Source organism: Theropithecus gelada, chromosome 1 (genome assembly GCF_003255815.1).
Source record: "Theropithecus gelada isolate Dixy chromosome 1, Tgel_1.0, whole genome shotgun sequence".
Taxonomy (NCBI): domain Eukaryota; kingdom Metazoa; phylum Chordata; class Mammalia; order Primates; family Cercopithecidae; genus Theropithecus; species Theropithecus gelada.
Window position 1 is genome coordinate 119,923,075 of NC_037668.1, and position 19,635 is coordinate 119,942,709.

The 19,635-nt window shown below is 44.1% G+C and overlaps 1 protein-coding gene across 4 annotated transcripts in view; it reads right to left on the bottom strand.

The window, feature by feature from the left end:
- The window catches only part of TGFBR3 (transforming growth factor beta receptor 3), a 226,348-nt gene that overhangs the window by 43,940 nt on the left and 162,773 nt on the right, over positions 1-19,635 (bottom strand). For all 4 annotated transcript variants that reach the window (XM_025395686.1, XM_025395675.1, XM_025395665.1 and 1 more), the window contains 3 exons: positions 10,089-10,272; positions 5,175-5,343; positions 3,133-3,280 (listed from right to left, as the gene is read on the bottom strand). In XM_025395686.1, coding sequence (XP_025251471.1) covers positions 3,133-3,280; positions 5,175-5,343; positions 10,089-10,272 — 501 coding nt within the window. The remainder of the gene's footprint in view (positions 1-3,132; positions 3,281-5,174; positions 5,344-10,088; positions 10,273-19,635) is intronic.

The window sequence follows — 19,635 nt, forward strand, 5'->3', positions numbered from 1 at the left end:
TAAATCTAGGAGCTGTCAATACATGTCATTTTGATTATGTCTGGGAACTTAAAAGACTCGACATCTATCTACACATTTGTAAAGCAGCAAGGCTTGGGTCAATGGCAGACAAGCTGGTGGTTCCCAGCTTTGAGCAAATTCTCACATTGTACCTCTGGAAGTCCCTAGGCTTTTTCCAGCTTTAGTGGAGCTACTCCAAATGCAGGTGTACAAGGGGGTCTCCAAAAACCACCACCATCTTTTCCAGCCATATCTTCATGAAAGATGAGGAGTTGAGTCTAAGTGCCTCCACACCCCCCCATATTTGCATCTGAACTGATGGCATAGGGGAGGGAGGACTAGGGAAAGGAATGGCCAGAAAGCGTAGTGCATATGCCCACTGGGATTTTAAAAAATGTCTTCTTTAGGAACAAGCTGCCAATCATCAACCCTGAAGTTCTGAGGCCACATGAAATAACATAAGAGGAAACCTCTAACACGTTTCCTCCATCTATTCTTTCATGTTTTAGAGGTTCTTCCTACCATAAAAGTGATTATGCATAGTCCACAGAGGACCTGAGAAAAGAGCCAGAGCTGGACAAGGCAATGTAGACACCTCCAGTGTTCCCATTCTCGCCCACTGCCTGGCTCTTTGCACCTCTTTTGACCATTTCGTCATCTGGAGGGCACATTCTGCCTATGCCCCACCCCCGACACACACATGCATAAGACATCCATGTTTAATGGTGCTCTTCTTTAAATTACTCCATCAGGCTCCTTACAACTCCCTTAGTAGACTTTTTTCTTTCTTTTCACCTTATTTGGAGAAGTGCCTTAATTGTTCCTATAGACACCTGAAAGAGTTATTTATGGAAGGAAGATGAACCCCCTTTCTATGGCAGGCACGCTGCTAGGCATGTATTATTTTATTTCTCTTCCATAATATAAGGAGACAGGCATTACTATTCCTGTTAGAGAAGGAGAACCTAAGACTCACAGAAGCAACACATGTAGCTGAGAACTTACATGGGCAGGCCCTGTGTCCAGTGCTTTAGATGAAATATCCTACAGGCCCTTAACAAGTACTTGGCGAATAAATGAACAAACAAATGAACTCAGCTAATGAACCACAAACTCAAGGTGAGTACTATCATCATACCCATTTCACAGATGACCAAACAGACTCAGTGTTCATCAGTTAGACTGCACAATATCTACTAGGAGTAGTAATCATTGGAGATGGGATTTAAATCTAGCCCTGTCTGGCACGAAGTCAAGATTCTTTCCATTCCACTATGCTGTCTCTAAAGGAAACAACTAGAAACAAGGTTTCTATAAACCACTGCCCCCTTTCTAAACACTAATTTAAACTTTTGTAGGAGGTCACAGTGGGATTGCCTTTCCGTCACAGCACAGTCAGAATTCACATCTGAAACAGGGAATTAGAAAATCACAAAACATCAACTGGTTGGGAGAATAAAAAAGAACATCATGAAACATTACCTAATTGTTTAGTAATGTTGTCATGCATTGTCCAAAATTGGCCTGGAACAAGAGTACAGCCAAGGAGAGGAACATAAACAGATCTTGCACTGGGATGAGCAATCTCATTTCTAGCCTTTCTGATTCATATGAGAGATGGGGACATTCAAAGTGAACTCCAGGACTGTCATGGGCCACGCACACATACTCAGGGAGAGAAAGAGCCATTGAAGGGTCAAGGCTGAAAGAATATTTACACAAGAACTCCAGCAGGGAATTAAAATGTACCGTATGTTTTTGCCTTTCAAAGCATGATTCCCTTTCCTGTTTTTGTTATTCTGAAATTAAAAACATTTGGCCGGTGTGCCAGGCAGCAAAAGCAGCAGACAGCCCAGGTCACCAACACCCCTCATGCCATGCCAGAGAAGGCAATCAAAACATCTCTGACTTCAGATCATGGCTAGGCTTTGGGTTTGACAACAAATTAATGTATCACCATTACATATGATGGCTCAATGGGATCCTAGCAAAGTTTAAAAAAAAAAAAAAACAACCCACGGGAACCAGAAACGATTACTTTAAAATTAAAATATGTGTGCTAGTGGTTTTGCCTGCTGCCTCTGGTGAGTGCTTTTACCTGACGTTGCCAAGGGAACTGTTGGCTTTGCTCACTGTGGTATCACATGGAAGGTGCCACGAATGAATGAATAATACCAAAACCAAGGGCATCCCTCTCTCAAAATACTGAAAACATAAAACCCACTTCAACTTATTCAGTGCAGGTACTAAAAGAGAAATTGGCCAAAAAAAATTTAAAGACGATGCATAAAAATTTGAGCCCACAAAAGACATACTAAAGAGATAATTATCTTCTTAAAAAACAGGGAGGAGGATTTTTCTTTAACTTTCAATAATTCAGTCAAATAGTTATTGCCTAAGTATATTTGAGATAAGATTTACTTTACCAAGTTTCAACATTCAACTTTTGAGGAAACCAGCTGCTGTTTGCCCATCATGCCAATGGGCTAAGCCTTGTGCGTACATCTCTATTACATAGAGGGCCTTGGGAACAAGCTGGAGTAGACTTGTCCAACATGATTTCACTGACTTCACAGTTACTGTGATTCTTCTATCAGTGTTTCACACTTAGGAGTTGGAAGCAAGCAAAAAGCCATGCCAATATTTCATATTTAACTCAAAAAGAAAAGTCAACGATGTGAGCTGGCATCAGCCTAATTTCCCATACTTTCTCTAAGTACCTAATTCCGTAATAAAAGCTGATATTCGGAACTGTGACACTGAGGTCCTTGTGGGACGCTCATTATGAAGGCTCAATTGTGTTCATTACTTAACACTTGCTATTAGTGGAAAGCATACTAATGTATTTCAGGAATTTCACAAGTGAGGGAGCGGGGGTTCAGAGAGGTTAGGGGACTTGCCAAAGGTCACAGTGGGATTACCTGGACTCAGACCTGGGTCTGTCTTAATCCGAGGCCATGTTTTAACGACCACACCTATTTTATAGGAGCATCCTATTTTGCAAAGTGAAAAATAATTGACAAAGCTTAGAGAGTCCAAAGAGGGAGAAACTCTAAAAATAACACATATAAGTACAGCTTAAATTGCTGTCATTCATCTAAACAAAACAAAAGACATACTCAACCAACTTACAATAATTTTCAGGCTTCCCTTAACATCAAAAGATTTGATCACCCAGTTGACAGACTTTTTGCACTTCAAGATCAGGATGAGATTTTTGACCACCTCAAGATTCTCTTGAGAAGGTCTTATATCAATTGTTATATCCACCTGGAAAGCACTGTGAATGGAAAACAAAGGCAAAGTTAAGACCTACATGCCAGAAAGTTGCAACTATCTCCCCTCTTCCAAGTCTTCATGTTTCTAGTGTCTGGCCAGTTGATTAAAAAGCTGGAGTTGATCCCAGGCCAATGACATGTGCAAAACAGATTGTTATTGCACACATAACAAAATTGTTTTACATAACAATAGAAACATATGCTTGCTGATAATTAGTCACTAAAGTTTTTCTCTTCTTTGGTGGAAAAGAGGTGGTTACTTAATGCAGCCACTGTTTGAAATGGACTTGAACGAACCAGAAGAGTTTACTTTTGAAGCAGTATTGTTGCCTTTTCAACCTTTAACACCTTTGATGTACAGGATTCCCATTTGGCTATATGCTCAAATTCCTTCAAAACCGAAGTAGGTGGCAGTTTGGTGAGTTGTGGGAGGGTGGTGTGGGGAGAAGGGAAGCATGGTGGTAAAAAAAAAAAAATTAGGAAACTTCAGAGTAAAATAAGAGACAAAAGGCTAAAGAATTTCTTGATTTATATAAGGTTTGCTTAAGTCATTAACAATTGCTACAGAATCATATCTGCATTTACTTTCCCAAACTTCTGGATATAAGGTTATTAAAATAAAGAAAACAGATGGTCAACCAAGTGATTACTGGAAAATTGATGAACACAACCCAAACTTCTAAGAATTCGTATAAAAGAGAATTTTTTACTAAACAATAACATCCCTGTCGTTCTGAATTTAAGGGAATAGTCTTTCTTTCCATCTCAGCTTTACACACTTGTAAATCATAAAAAGGATGGTATACTCCAATGAAGCCTCAGGCCTGACATCGAAGCACATTCACCAGACTGCTCCTACTCCCATTCCCTTTTCACTTTCCACAAAATTCTTCAAGTGGACAGAGTGGAATCTTACCAAAACTGATCTGTAGCTTACACACTTTTAAAGTCAAACACTGATTAGAATTTTAACCTCGAAATCCCTCTACAATATAAATTTAAAATTTTAAGTCACTAGTCCAGATTCAAAGGAAGGAGGGTAAAATGCAGGCTAATGTGGGAAAAGAACCTACTTTTTCTCCTTTTTCTTTTTTTTAAATTCCCTAATTATTCTTGATAGGGAGGGTCGAATTTCCAGTCCAGTGGTAGGAAGCTGAGAGGGAGAACAAGCGCACAAGGGAGAGGCAAGTTCTATCAAATGGCTCTTTGTTATGTCACTATGAAGGGCCACTCCAGCATACACACACACACACACACACACACACACACACGCACACACACACACACCAAGCACATAAGGGAGAGGCAAGCTCTATCGAATGGCTCTTTGGTATGTCACCATGGAGGGCCACTCCAGCACACACGTGCGTGCACACACACACACAGAGATTTAAAGCAAACAGCTCTGAGTGCCTAAGTGCTCTGAGGACACCATAAACAGAGCTTTATTAAAACCAGAAGGTTACTAAGATGATAATTATATTAATAGGGTATATTTTGTAATTTTTCTATCAGGGATAACCTTAGTCAGAGGTGATAAAGACGGAGCAAGAGTGACTGTGTCCTGTAATTAACACCCACAAGTTCAGAACAGGTTTCAGGAATTCATATGAAATATCTGGGATCTAGGGACAGATGCAAAATATAAAATATACCACCGGTGCCTTTACTCTCTTCTTCAAAGCTTCTGTGAAACACATCTGACGAAACACACCTGAAGCATCAATGGCTCCCTTCCCTCCTGCGTGAAGCATCAGTGGCTCCCTTCCCTCCTGCGTGAAGCATCAGTGGCTCCCTTCCCTCCTGTGTAGGATGGGCTGCACCTCTCCCTGCCTCAAGTCAAGGAAGATCTTTACTTTCATCTCTTCTCACACTCACACACTTAGACTCGCTTACCTGTAGGGGTTAGAGTTGGGGGTGATTAGCTCGATGATGTGTACTTCCTCATTCTGGGGCTGGCTGGACATCACACACCCTTCTGCTGCTTTGGGCTGAAGGTACTCAGCAAGGTAATTGAGTGAGAGAAAATTCTTCCCTATGTTGCACTTCGGAGGGAACACTTGATCTGAAAGAGGCACAGGACAATCTGTCAAACCACTGAGCTACTTGATAACCAGATTCAAAGGAAGGAGGGTGACAGTAAAACTGAGCAAATGGCAGACACAGGGAACCACGAGCTCAAAGGATGGGCCTTTGTCTGTGAACTCCTCAACCACCGCCCTGAAATGCATCCTGTTATGGTCACCAGTGACCTGCTATTGACTAGCTCCCAACTAGGGGCCTCTTTTGGCTAAATCCTCTCCTCACTTGTTCTCTGTGATACTTCCTGTCCTTGTCCATTTCCTCTGACCTATCTTTCACATCTCTTCCACTGGTTCCTCCTCTGCTCAGAATCTGTTTAGACCCCATCCCCGAGAATCTGATTCAGAACACCCAGCGGTGGCCTAGGCAGCTTTCTTTTTTGAAAAGCTCTGTAGTTGATTCCAATATAAACCAAGGCTAAGAACTTCTCAGCTCCTTCCTCAATCCCCTTTCTATCTCATTCTTTTCCTAGGTGATCTCAATCACTCCCATGGTTTCAACCTGTACCTGGATCATGACTCCTGTTCTGAGCAGTCAACTTATACTGTCATCTGTCTACCAAGCATCTCCTACCTAAAAATCCAATACTTAGGTATTTTATGGTCAGCATATTTAACATTCAATCCATTCTATCCCCAAATACACTCCTCCTTGGATTATTTGTTATTTCAATTATCAGGAGAGGCAACCACCTAATTAATCCTCCGACGCCCCATGTAGAATTAATCTTTCCCTCATATGTATTCCTCACAGCACTTCATACTCTGAAGATGAAAGGTAGGAGTTTGGGGGAAACAAAGAAGGCAGACTTTCACTCTTTCTCACAATCTGAACACAGACCACTCAAGTTTATATGGCACTTTACAGTTTACAAAGTGCTTTCGCAAACATTATCTCACTGTGCTGAGAGTTGCTCACCACCTCTACCCGGGAAAGTGATGTAAGCACCAGAATCTGAAGACACTCCCCCAACGGCACATGCCATTTACACAGCACGGCGGCTGATGGGATTTCCATCCACGGGCTTAAATGTTTCAACAGAACTTGAAAGAAACTGCTGGCAGTGTGACAGCTGGGACCAGTGTCAAGGAAGTTCTAGGTGTAGCATGCTTTTTTCAGAAGGGATAATTAATCAGAGGCCTGGCACTATTATAAAACAGACTTCTGCCTTTTCCATTTTGAAGACAGGATGCCAGGGTTCAAATCCACATGGAAGTCTCACTCTGGAGTAAGGAATCAAACCAGGGGGTCCCAAGACTGGGTTGATACTGTCCCTCCCCCTCCCAACTTGTGCAATCTCCCTTGTGCTCAGGTCTGCAGCACACACTGGGGCATCATGGCTCTGGTCACCACAGCACCCCCAGCACCACCCCAGAACAAAGGGGACCAAAGCCTCTGCTTGTGGGCTCGTTGCAAGACAGCATTGGGTTTGCCCTCTGCAGTCTCCTCTAATTCCCCTCCCCCTCAGAGGGAAAAGCTCAAGGCTCCACTGACTGCCGTTAGAGCAGCCTCCTTCCACATCTGCTGAGGGTTTTGCCAGATGAGCAGATGAGGTATGCACACCGTGCAGCTGCAGCCCTGCGGATGCCTCCCCCACATCACAGGATGGAAAATGATATTGGAATGGCAAGGTTGAAATTTAATTAAGAAAGAGTGTCTATGGGCTAGGGACAGGCCAGTCTGGAACTCAAGAGACTAGGGCCCTCCTGGGATTGTGGCCGGCATATCCAGTTCATAGGTGCGCCTGGTTTGTATCTGGCACATAGTGGGCATATGGTATAGGTTTCCTGAATTAACAAACAATGATGTGAGATTTGAGACAAATAACAAAATATTCACTCATGTGAAGCCACTAGGAAAGGTCTAATTGTTCAAAAGTTGACGTTATTAAGGGCTCTAGTCCCAGATGCCATTGTCACTAAGTTGAATAAGCTGACCACTTTTGTTATGTGTGGTTTCTCCCCCGCTCCCCAATGACTTTACAAATACCTGGCATCAAAACTTACACCGAGTGCCAAGTAGAAAGGAAACCACAAAGGGGAATTCCCGGGTAGAAGCCTGGCAAGTTTGGGGGCAGGGGGAGTCACATGCTTATTTGTATTTTAGGAAAAGATTGACAAATGACTTTGAGACACAGAAGGATACACTCTGAGAGCAGGAATGAACCTGGGGGTTAATGCAAACATCTCATTTTCCTCTGCGGAAACTAAGGCTCTGGTGGTAAGTCAGTGTTGCTTGAAGCCTCGCAGCAAGACCAACTGGGATAAGAGCAAAACTCTTAAATTCTTCCATTCTGGGTATATAGATGAGAGCAGTTCCTAAACGTCAGCAAGCATCAGATCTCCTGGAGGGCTGAATGAAACACTGACTGCTAGGTCCCACCCCCAGAGTTTCTGATTCAGTTGGTCTGGGTTGGGCCTGAGAACTGGCATTTCTATCAAGTCCCCAAGTGATGTGGATGCTGCTGGGACAGAAACCACACTCTGAGAACCGCTTGGGTTAGAGCAATCAGGCCTCACGGCCTGCAATCCCTGGGTACAAGAAAGGTAGAGCCAGGTTGGATTCTGGGAAGTGGGGGATGAGGCTTGCGCAGTAGAGTCTGAGCCGTGGTGATAAACTTTATCACTTTGTGGTCCACTGACCTCACCAAGGAACCTCCTTTCCCTGCTGCTGCTCTCTCCATGGCATGGCCCAGTGACTTATACTCAACTGGTGGCTGGAGTCAAGTTTCAGGGGTTCCGAACGTGTTACCAAGGAGTTAACCAGTTTTTACTGCACCAGACAGCAGGTCCTTTAAGTTGGCTTCCCCTACCTAGCGTGCACAGGCTTACCCAATTAAGTGACAACCCGTGGCTCTCAGGGCAAGTGACTGCTGTGCTTAGAAAGAAGCTCATGTACTACTGCTGAGAGAACACAGTCCAACATTCTAAATGTTATTATAACAAATTTTCTTATTCTAACAAATTCCAAGGGGTAATCAACATTCTTTCATGCTACTAGAATTCTGCTTCAGAAACGCGGCCCACTGGCCAGGGCTGAGAGTCTTTATTAAAAGAGATTTTTCATTTTGTCTCAGTGGGATTTGACCTCTGTTATTAGCTACCTATCATGAGAGCACAGAAACAAACTTTTTGAGCCTAACCTTCATCTAAGCCCCCTCCTCTCTGCCTCAACTAAACAAGGATGTTCATCCAGGTGGACCACTTTCCTTTCTGAGTTATGCTTACTTGGCTAGGACTTAAAGTACAGCTCAGGCAACAAGCGTTAAACTCAAGAGTCAGGAAGCGTGGGTTTGGGTTCTGGCTTTGCCACTTGCTAGTAACTTGGATGTGAGCAGGTTCACTTAGCCCTTCACTAAGCCCTCTGTAAAATGGTGGAAATGACGTCTTCCTCCTGGGATTACTGTGGGGTTAAGTGGGGTGCATGTGAAGGCCCCTGAAATGGCTTCTGCATGTAGCATCCTCTTCGACGTCCGTGTCCACTGTTCCTGCCTCTGTCTCTCACACACTTTAAAGCAGCCCAGATCCAAACAAGAGCTGGGATCAAGTGTTCACTAACCCACCCTTCCCTGTCCTGTCTGTGAGGAGGTGACAGCTGCTGTAGAATTTAACAGAAAGCAGCTGGATGCTGAATGCTGGATGCTGAAGACCTGAAACACAGCGTTCACACAATCAGCTGGCTATAACAAGGACCCATTCACAGGAGCTGCTATTTCCTAGTAACTTATGGGGGGTCCAAATATACTCAACTGAAAATACTGATTTAAAAAAGAAAGGTCTGGCCAGGTGCAGTGGCTCAAGCCTGTAATCCCAGCACTTTGAGAGAACAATGGAGGAGGATCTCTTAGTCAGCAGTTCGAAACCAGCCTGGGCAACACAGCAAGACCTGTGTCTACAAAAAAAATGTAAAAATTAGCCAGGTGTGATGGCATATGCCTGTAGTCCCAGCTTCTCAGGAAACTGAGGCAGGAGAATCACTTGAGCCCTGGAGGTTGAGGCTGCAGTGAGCACTGATTGCACCACTGCACTCCAGCCTGGGCGACACAGCGAGACCCTGAGGAAGGAAGGGAGGGAGGGAGGGAAGGAGGGAGGAAGAAAGAGAAGGTTTCTCTCTCCTTTTTTTTTAAAGGCTTTCAAAACTGGGTTTCTGGATATTTCTATCCCTCTGTAATGCAAGGAAATTTACGTAGGCAATCTCTTATCAAGACAATACACTTCTTTTCTTCAATAATTTGTCCTTGTAATAGTCATTTGTACTAAAAATACATTTAAATACTTTTCCCCTGCTGTTGTCCAAAATGTAACCTATGTCTCAGCACAACAAACTGACACAGGCTTCAGATGTTTGCCAAAGACAGGTAAGAGGAAGCCACCTGCTGACCCATTCTGCCAACTCTTCCACTCCATCAGTCATCACCTCCTTCCCATGCCCTCAGCTTCTCGCCTCCACTTACTTCTTGACTTCTGTACATGGGTGTCTTCTAAATCCCACACAATAACCTCCTCCTCTCTCCCCATGCTCCTCCCTATTTTTCACTTGGCCATAACCAGGCCTGCTTCCCCAGGAGGAAAAAAGAAGGGAGGGAATATGGGGGGCAGCAGAGAGGCCTGGGGCCAAATGACCCCTCAGGTCCCTGCCAGTTCCAACATTCTGTAATTCTGTGATTCCTTGCCCTAACCACCTGGTTTCAGAAAAGAAAACAATTGCCTGTCATAACATAAAATTTACCTTCCCCCACTTTAATATAAATGTTTCTTGCTATCTTGAGTTCGGTGAATGAAGTAACTGCTCCATACTCCTTTCGGGCCCAGTTTAACAGATGTTCATTTCCATGGGGGAAGTTCCTTTTTTCTATTTCTGCTGTCAAGGAGAAGTTTCCTGACGAAAACTGGACCACGGAACCCTCAGGCACCTAGAGGAAACAGAATTGCATATTTAACATGGTGCAGTCACTGGAGCTGAATCATAATTAGAGAAAGCACTTCTCAGACAACTAATGGGTATTTGTAAATCGAACCTCTTCCCTTTGTTATACGGGCAGATCAGCGTTTTTAAGCAGCTGATTCAAGAAATAATCCCACGCCTAGTCCTCCCAGACAACGGCAAAACTACCAAAGCAGGATGTCCCTCTGAACTCCAAAAGAACCTTGTGATGATGGACTGCACTGCACATTGAGTAATCATAAGAATTATCACTGCTATTTCCAAGAAATCTAAATTGACGACTGATCTTACAATGAATGTATTTCAAGTCAAGTGGCAAGCCTTGATGAATGTTCTCATGGGCTTCTAAAAAGCCTCAGGATCAAGACAAGTGATCCCAAAGTCCTGCTAGCAACTGATCACAACTTCCCGGTCTTCCACAGCTGCGGCATCTGCTGACAGAGTCATCACAATAGGGACACAGCAAGAGTCATCTTGGTTTATGTTCTCCTCAGCACCGAGATAAAAATGGCCAAAGGTTGCCAGCCTTTCTATCACATTGCTCTATTTCATAGCAGTGAGATGAATGTTTGTAACAGTTTATTTTGTAAGACCCCCAAACTCCCACAGATAATGAAGTCAAGAGGCTGTTAAACTGATCTAATAAAACTTTCAGGATGATTTATGCAAGTACCTCATTCTTGCTGGATGTATTTAGACCACTGCTGACCTAGCATATCAAGGTATACGTGTAATTAACACATCCAAAGGATGAAAATCATCATCTTGTTGCTGTGCTATAATCAAATTGAGTTGCTGGTGAAATAGGCATGCCATTTTTATTGGCTAGCATTTATAAAATAACTGATTTTTTCAATGTCACAGTGAAACCTCAAAATGTGGGCAAGAACGCTCACAAATTCCCAAGTCATAGCACTATAAATGTCTTGTATTAAATTTCACATGAACCGTTTACTCATAACGAAAAGCAAGCAGTTTCTGAAGTAAGACTAAGAAGCAAGTCGAGGGCAGGGATTTTATTAGTTTATCACAGCAGTGTTTTTAACACACACAAAATTATATTTACCCAGCTACTGTGCTAGGCATTAACATTTTCTATACAATTATATAAACATATCTTCTAAAAATGCTGGCAAAAAAACTACTGCACTTAATTGATTCCATGACCTACTAATGTTGCAAGCTGAAAACTAGAATCACCCAAAGAGTTTCTAGATATCCTGATGCCCAGGCCACACAGATAGTACAGAGCTACATGTTCCATACTAGTTTTGTTTATAACTGGCATCAGGACATTCAGAAATGATTGTGACTACACTTGACAGCACTGATAGGTAGTAAGTGTGCAGTCAGTGGTAGCTGTGTAGAATTACACAGGGTCTGTGGAAGCCCTGAATTAATCACTAATAAACTGGGTGTAAACCATAGCTACTCACAACAGCTACCACTGACTGCACACTGAGTACGTATCAGTGCTGTCAAGTGTAGTCATGATCATTTCTGAATGTCCTGATGCCAGTTATAAACAAAACCAGTGTGGAACATATAGCTCTGACCTTGTTTTGACATCGCCTGAATAAGGAAAAAATCCTACGTCATTTTCCTGCCAAAAAATAATCAAGCCCACCTAAGTGTAACTTCTCAGAGGCTTAGCTACTCATCAACACTGAACTTCCAACAACGTTTATCTAATTTTTTGACTTTTGCACTGTAGTAAAATTTTCTTTTCACTTGTACTAAAAAGGCATTTTTATCAAGGCTGTCACCAAAAACCCACAACAGTCCAGAGGCCTTTGTCCCACTGCCAGCACAGTTCTGAATGTTTAGACAAGCAACCCTGGACGTTCTGCTTCTTGTTTCTCATTCATGCTGTGGCTGTAAACTACAGCAACTGGGCTTTAAATGCGTTATACATAGAGTACATTTTTTTCAGAGCGGAAAGCAGGATGTCACACTGGTGCATTCCAGAGGCAAGAAAGCAAACAGCACAAACACAGAAGATACCAACGGCAACTCCGAATTGTGTCCTGAAGTAATTCAAGAGTGATGCCGTGATGAAGCTGGTGACGGTGCTGCTTCGTGGAGGAGGAACAAGTCCCTCTGCTCCCTCCAGGCAGCGTCCTCCTCACGGGCCAGCAGCAATAAGCTTCATACACTCAGGGCTGAGGAATTTGGAACTGGAGTTAACAGCCACTCCTCAGGCACATTCCAATAAGAAGAAAGCAAAGCTGCAGCGAGGTGTCCCCGACTGCAGGTCAGTGGAAATTTTCAGCTTCAGCAAGGAGTGAGCCAGCACTCTCCTCCTGACTGCCAGTTCTCCTGACCCTGACAAGGCTAGAGCTGAGTTTTAGAAGGTGGTGTTTTAGAAGGTATTGTTCAGATGTTATTTCCACCTGATCTGCGGACCTGTGAGGCAGGCTACCATGACCTCTACAGCAGAAAAGCGGAAACCTCAGAGAGGCTAATGGCCTACCCAAGGCCAGAGAGTCAGCACCAGGCCCAGACCAGAACATAAGACTTCTGACTCCTGGTCACAGCTGGCCTCTGCTTGCACCCTTCCAGAAAGAAGACGTCACTAGCTCCCAAGACAGCAGATTTCTGTTCTGTTAGATTCACTTTTTATACACTAGTCTGAGCCATGCCTACCAGAACAAATAATTCCTTTGTCTTTCTTCCATGAGACAAGACTTCAGGTGTTCAAAGGTGTCACCTGACCTCAATCACATGTTTGCTTTTTCAGGGCAACACTCCCAGTTTCTTCAACTCTGCCCCAGACACCCTGGTTGTCACCGTGTCAACAGGATAGTCTCCGAAAGATGGTGTCGGGACAAAATTCAAGGTCTCCAGGTGTGGTCTAAGAAGCATATTGTGATGGTTCATTTTACGTGTCAACTTGACTGAGGCACAGGTGCCCAGATATTTGGCCAGACATTATTCTGGGTATTCTGGTGAGGATGCATTTGGATGAGATTTAAATGTTAGTACACTGAGTAGGGTAGATTTCTCTTCCTGATGTGTGTGGGCTCATCCAATCAGTTGAAGGCCTGAATAGAACAAAAAGCTGACCCTCTCCCAAGTAAGAATTCTACCTGATGGCTTTCAAACTGGAACATCAGCTCTTCCCAGTGCTACGGCAGCCTGCAGGCCTTCGAACTGGAACTGGGGCATTGGCTCTGCAGATTGCATATTTACTAATTGATATAGTTTGCATATTTGTCCCCACCTAAATCTCATGCTAAATGGCAATCCCTAATGTTTCACATGGGTCCTGGTGGGAGGTGTCTGGATCACGGGGGCAGATCCCTCATGAATGGCTTGGGTCATCCCCTTGGTAACAAGCGAACTCTCGTTTTGAATTCACACGAGATCTGCTCATTTAAAAGTGGGTGGCACCTCCCCTGACACACGTTCTTTCTCTTGCTCCTGCTTTTGCCATGTGTAAGTGCCTGATCCCGTTTCATCTTCCTCCCTAAGTAAAAGCATCCTGAAGTCTCCCCAGAAGCAGATGTTGGTGCTATGCTTCCTGTATGGCCTGCGGAACTATGAACCAATTAAACCTCTTTTCTTATAAATTGCCCAGTCTCAAGTATTTCTTTTTAGCAATGCAAGAACAGCCTAATACACTAATCTATGCTTTAAACATACAGCCAACAAAGATTTATGGAGTGCCTGCCTACTCCATTGTTCTCCACGCTGGAGACACAGAGGGGAACTTGACAGACAAAATCCCCTGCCCTTATGGAGATTAAAGTCTAATAAGGCAGCCAGAGGAGCAAAATAAGGTCACAGAGAAGTTAAAGACCTAAAGGAGATGAAAGAACCACGAAACATCAGGGCAAGGAGCGTTCACAGTTGAGATGCAGCAAGTGTAACGTCTGACACGGTAAAGGAAGACCAAGGAGGTCAGTGTGGCTGGACACAGGCCTGAGGGGAGGTTCGTAGGACACAGGTCCCAGAGGAGACCAGTAGGCCCAACAGGACCTTGCAGACCATTGTAAGGACTTTCGAAACATCTACCAAATGTTTTAACAGGATGGATCTGGCTGCTATGTTGAGTCTAAAGAGAGACTAAAGCAGGAGATCATTGGTAGACTTCCAGAATAATCCAGGTGAGGAACAGTGGTCACTCACACCAGGAAGGATCGTAGAGAAGATGGTACCTAACCCCCCCAGGTCTTTTCACCAGTACGAGGCTTTTCTATCCTATCCTTACACCCATAATTCTCCCAAAATAAATGCAAAGTCTTACAATTTTTCTTTAGACCCATATTTCAAGTCTGAAGAGACCATGTAAAAATCCTTATTTTATTAGCTATATATAACTAAATTTTATAGCACACCTTCTGCACTTTCATCTAAATCCCCAAGAAGTTGACCAAAACAAGACTGAGGTTTGTGACTCACACGTACACCCCCACACTAACCTAAGCACATTAGCAGTCCTTGCTGGGGTTCCAGGTTGTTCAACCAGCTACGAAGGGACCTCACAGAACCTTCCCCATCTTTGTAAGGGCATCATGCTACAACCTGCCAAGAATCCTGCTGTATTAGTCCATTCTCGCACTGCTATAAAAAAATACCTGGGACTGGTTAATTTACAAAGAAAAGAGGTTTAATTGGCTCATGATTCCAGAGGCTGTACAGGAAGCATGGCTGGGGAGGCCTCAGGAAACTTACAATCATGGTGGAAGGTGAAGAGGAAGCAGGCATGACTTATATGGCAGGAGCAGGAGAAAGAGAGGGAGTGGGCAGGTGCTACATACTTTTAAATAACCAGATCTTGCGATAACTCACTATCACGAGAACAGCAAAAAAGAGGAAATCCTCCCACCCCCATGATCTAATCAACTCCTACCACGCCCCACCTCCAACACTGGGGATTACAATTTATTTTATCTTATTTATTCTTTTTTGAGATGGAGTCTTGCTCTTGTCACCCAGGCTGAAGTGCAATGGTGTGATCTTGGCTCACTGCAACCTCCACCTCCCAGGTTCAAGAGATTCTCCTGCCTCAGCCTCCCAAGTAGCTGGCATTATAGGCATGTGCCACCATGTCCAGCTAATTTTTGTATTACCAGTAAAGACAGGGTTTCACCATGTTGTCAAGGGTGGTCTCAAACTCCTGACCTCAGGTGATCCACCTACCTCGACCTCCCAAAGTGCTGGGATTAAAGGCGTGAGCCACCGCACTCAGCTGGGATTACAATTTTTTTTTTTTTTTTTTTTTTAGACGAAGTCTTGCCTGTTGCCCAGGCTGGAGTGCAATGGCACGATCTTGGCTCACTGCAACCTCCTCCTCATGGGTTCAAGTGATTCTTCTGCCTCAGCCTCCCGAGTAGCTAGGATTACAGGTGTCCACCACCAGGCCTGGCTAATTTTTGTATTTTTAGTAGAGACAGGGTTTCACCAGGTTGGCCAGGCTGGTCTCGAACTCCTGACCTCAGGTGATCCACCTGCCTTGGCCTTCCAAAGTGCTGGGATTACAAGCCTGAGCCACCATCCCCGGCCGCGGGATTACTATTTAACATGAGAGTTGAGTGGGGACACAGATCCAAATCATATCATTTGCTGAAATGAAGACAAGATATTTCCAGGTCATTCCTCCAGTCTACCAGTCCATGCCCCAGACACTGCATTAATTTTCATGGTGTAGTACCCTGATCAGAGTCTGGCTTGTAGAAGAATGTAGGATAGAAAGAGAATAGCAAAACACATAAGAAATGTAGGGAAAATAATTTTGTCTAATATGAGAAAGGGTTGCAATCATCATTGCAAGGAAAATAACTGCAAGAGTATATAGGAGAAAAACAACCTATTTTTCTCTATGCTAACACCACTCTCAATAGTTTACTTCTGACATCGGATGTCTGGGTGTTTTTCCCATACCAACCAATTCTCTAACTCAGGACACCAATTGATGCTGTGTATTTCGATGTAGTTCTGATACCATCTACCTGGAGATAGGTCAGACCACACAGATCAAGGGCTCAGGCTCAGTCCCATGAGACTGCCCCTCTTCAGATGCTTCTGATAGAGGAGCTATAAATCATAGGTTCCCATGACCGCGAGGTTCAATTATTTTCCAGAATGGCTCACAGAACTCAAGGAAACACTTTAAGTTTATTCATTTATGATAAAGGATACAACTCAGGAACAGCAGCCAGATGGAAGAGATGCATAGGCCAAGGTATGGGGAAGGGGTGAGGAGCTTCTGTGCCCTCTAGGCGAGCGCCACTCCCCAAAGCCCCGGCACCTCCACATGCTCACCAACCAGCAGCTCTCCAAACCCTACCCCGCAGATCAGGGATTTCTAGGGAGCCTTCATTCCATAGGCATGACTGATAAAACCATTGGCCATTGATGATTAAGTCAATCTTCAGCCCTTCTCCCCTCCTTTCAGGGGTGGGCTGAAAGTTCCAACCTCTAATCACATGGTTGGTTCCCTTGGCAACCAGCCCCCCATCCAGAGGCTATCCAGGAGCCCCAGCCACCAGTCATCTCACTAGCATACAAAAAGGTACTTAGCACTTCAGAGATTATGAGGGTTGGAGGAGCTGTGTGCCAGAGGAGGAGACAATTTATTCCATGCCCCATCTTCCACTTTACCCCTGGATGCTTGCCACAACACTGTCCCATTTCAGGTCCTTATAAGCTCAACCAAACTGTTACAGTAACTTCCTACCTTCCCAGCTGCCATTCCTGTTCCTTCTACTCCTCCTCCACACTGTCACCTGGGTAATCCTTCTAAAAAGTAAACACATGATAAAGCAGAACGGCACCTAAGCATCTTAACATGGCTCATGACTAAAGAGTGCCTCTGCCCACGCTCATCTCACGCCACCCTCCCACATACCCAAGAACTACTCACAGTTGTAGAACACGTCATGCTGCCACACACTCCTGGGTCTTTTTACACCCTGCACCCTGCCTGAACCCCTCTATCCTACCTTGTTCCCAGGGCAAACTGTTTCATGTCCTCCCAGGAGTATCACCTGCTCTGTGAAGCCTCCCAGGCTCCCTGCTCTCCTCACAATGAGCTGCCCACATGTGTCTTCTACAGACCTTTAGTCCATCCTTCTCTCGCATGGACTGCAACTGTTTATCAGCATACCTGCCACCCTCACTTGACAAAGAGCAACACCTCGAGGGCCAAGAAAAAACCTTGTTCATTCTGAATCCCTTGGGCCTGGCATAGTGCTGGGCACGAAGCAAGGACCAAATAATTGCTTGTTGAATGAAAGTTCAATGTTGTTACCTATAGGAAAGGATATACCACAATTCATTCATTCCCATTACCCAAACTCATTGCTTCCCTTACTCTCCAGGAAATGAGCTTTTGGCCAAGCTTTAAAGCTAATGATTTGATTTTTCACCTAATAACTCCACCTAAAAACCAATTATTAAAGCATATTTAGTAATTCCATGTCTTCCCCACAACCCAATGAACTTTCCTTCTGCTTGCTAATTAAAATCCAATCCTCTAACATTCCCTGACATGACAAATGTCTTCCTGTGGGAATGAACAGAGTACTGGGCTCCAAGGGTCCCAATTCCTAGTAAAAGTCTGTTGAAGGGGCAACCGTGAAGCACTTTACAGTCTAACAAATCCTGGGATGCTGAGATGCACCCTGGACTCTCCTGAATGCTCCTCTCTACTTGAACCATGCACAACATTTGTATTTGAAATTCAGGTTATGCTACCAGACTTTATTTTAAAGAGCAGAACATTACTCTATCTGCCAATTGCTGGGAGTTTTATTACAAGAACTTACGGCTAGGCAACCACAGCCAAGTTTATTATTTTTTCTGGATCAGGTTCAACAACCTCATCCAAAAGTACATGAAAAAAGTCAAAGAGGCAACCAGCCCTTTGTTTCCACACCTGTCTTTAAGCTTTAACTCTTCAAGTCCTCAGTGGACCCACGGAAGCCTCAAGGCTGATCTCCCAAGCCTGAGTAAAGTGCACAAGTCCCAGCTAATGGGCACGGACACCATTTTCCTGGCACTGAGCTTCTTTGCTTTAGCACTGAGCACATCAGCTGACTCACCGCCTGGCAGGTTGCATCGTAGCCTCTCTCTGGGCCTCCCCTACGTTGGTTTAGTCTTCAGTGGCGAGGAGAGGAGCTTGCTGTGGATAGTGCCACACTGCCCTGTCCCCATCCTCCTACCTCCTTGACCCATACCCCAAAAAGAATGCTCCCAGATGAAGTCTTGAGGAAACTTCAGGCCACCCTAGATCAAAAGTGGATATTAAGTCTCATCTTAAGTTTCACCTCAACCTCCTTCAAGTCTATTCAAATGCTACCTTTTCAATGGGCCCATTTAAATTACAACCCCACCGCCCAGCCCCACTCTAGGAATTCTGATTCTCCCAAACCCACTTCACATTTTATTTCTAGAGTACTTGTCACCTTCTAAAATGCCATATAATATGCTTATTGCCCAACTCCTTCCACTAGAAAGTTCCTTCAGAGGCTAGGATCTTAGTGTGCATTGTCCATGGGGCTATCCCAAGAGTTGGGTATAAAAAAGATACTTGTTAAGTATTTGTTTGATAAATAAAATGAATCTTGATGTCCAATTAACTGGCAATGCCTGCCTAAGGTTCTGTGCCGAGAAGGATTCTGAGGTCATATTCAGGAGTAGCAGAGAAATGGGAACAAGTGCCATGAACAACCATGTGTCTGCCAGGGTGTTAGCGAAGGCATCATTGCTCTACAGCTGTGTTATCCAATGTAGTGCCCACTGGCCATATGGCACCATCAAGCACCTGAAAAGTTGCTAGTTAAATTGATCTGTATTACAAACGTAAAATGCATACTACTTAGCACAAGAAAAAAAGTGAACTATCTATCTCATTAATTTTTATTGACTGATTACATGTTTATACGTGATATTATTTTGGATCTACTGGGTTAAACAAAGTGTCATTAATATTAATTTTACTTACTTTTTTTTTTTGAGACGGAGTTTTGCTCTTGTCGCCCAGGCTGGAGTGCAGTGGCGCGATCTCAGCTCACTGCAACCTCTGCCTCCTGGGTTCAAGTGATTCTCCTGTCTCAGCCTCCCAAGTAGCTGGGATTACAGGCACCTGCCACCATGCCCGGCTAATTTTTTGTATTTGTAGTAGAGATGGGGTTTCATCATGTTGGGCAGGTTGGTCTTGAACTCCTGACCTCAGGTGATCTGCCCACCTCAGCCTCCCAAAGTGCTGGGATTACAGGTATGAGGCACCACACCCAGCCTTCTTTTATTTTTTAAATGCACCAATAGAAGACTTAAAATTCCATATATTGTTTGCATTGTATTTCTTTTGGACAGTGCTGCTCTA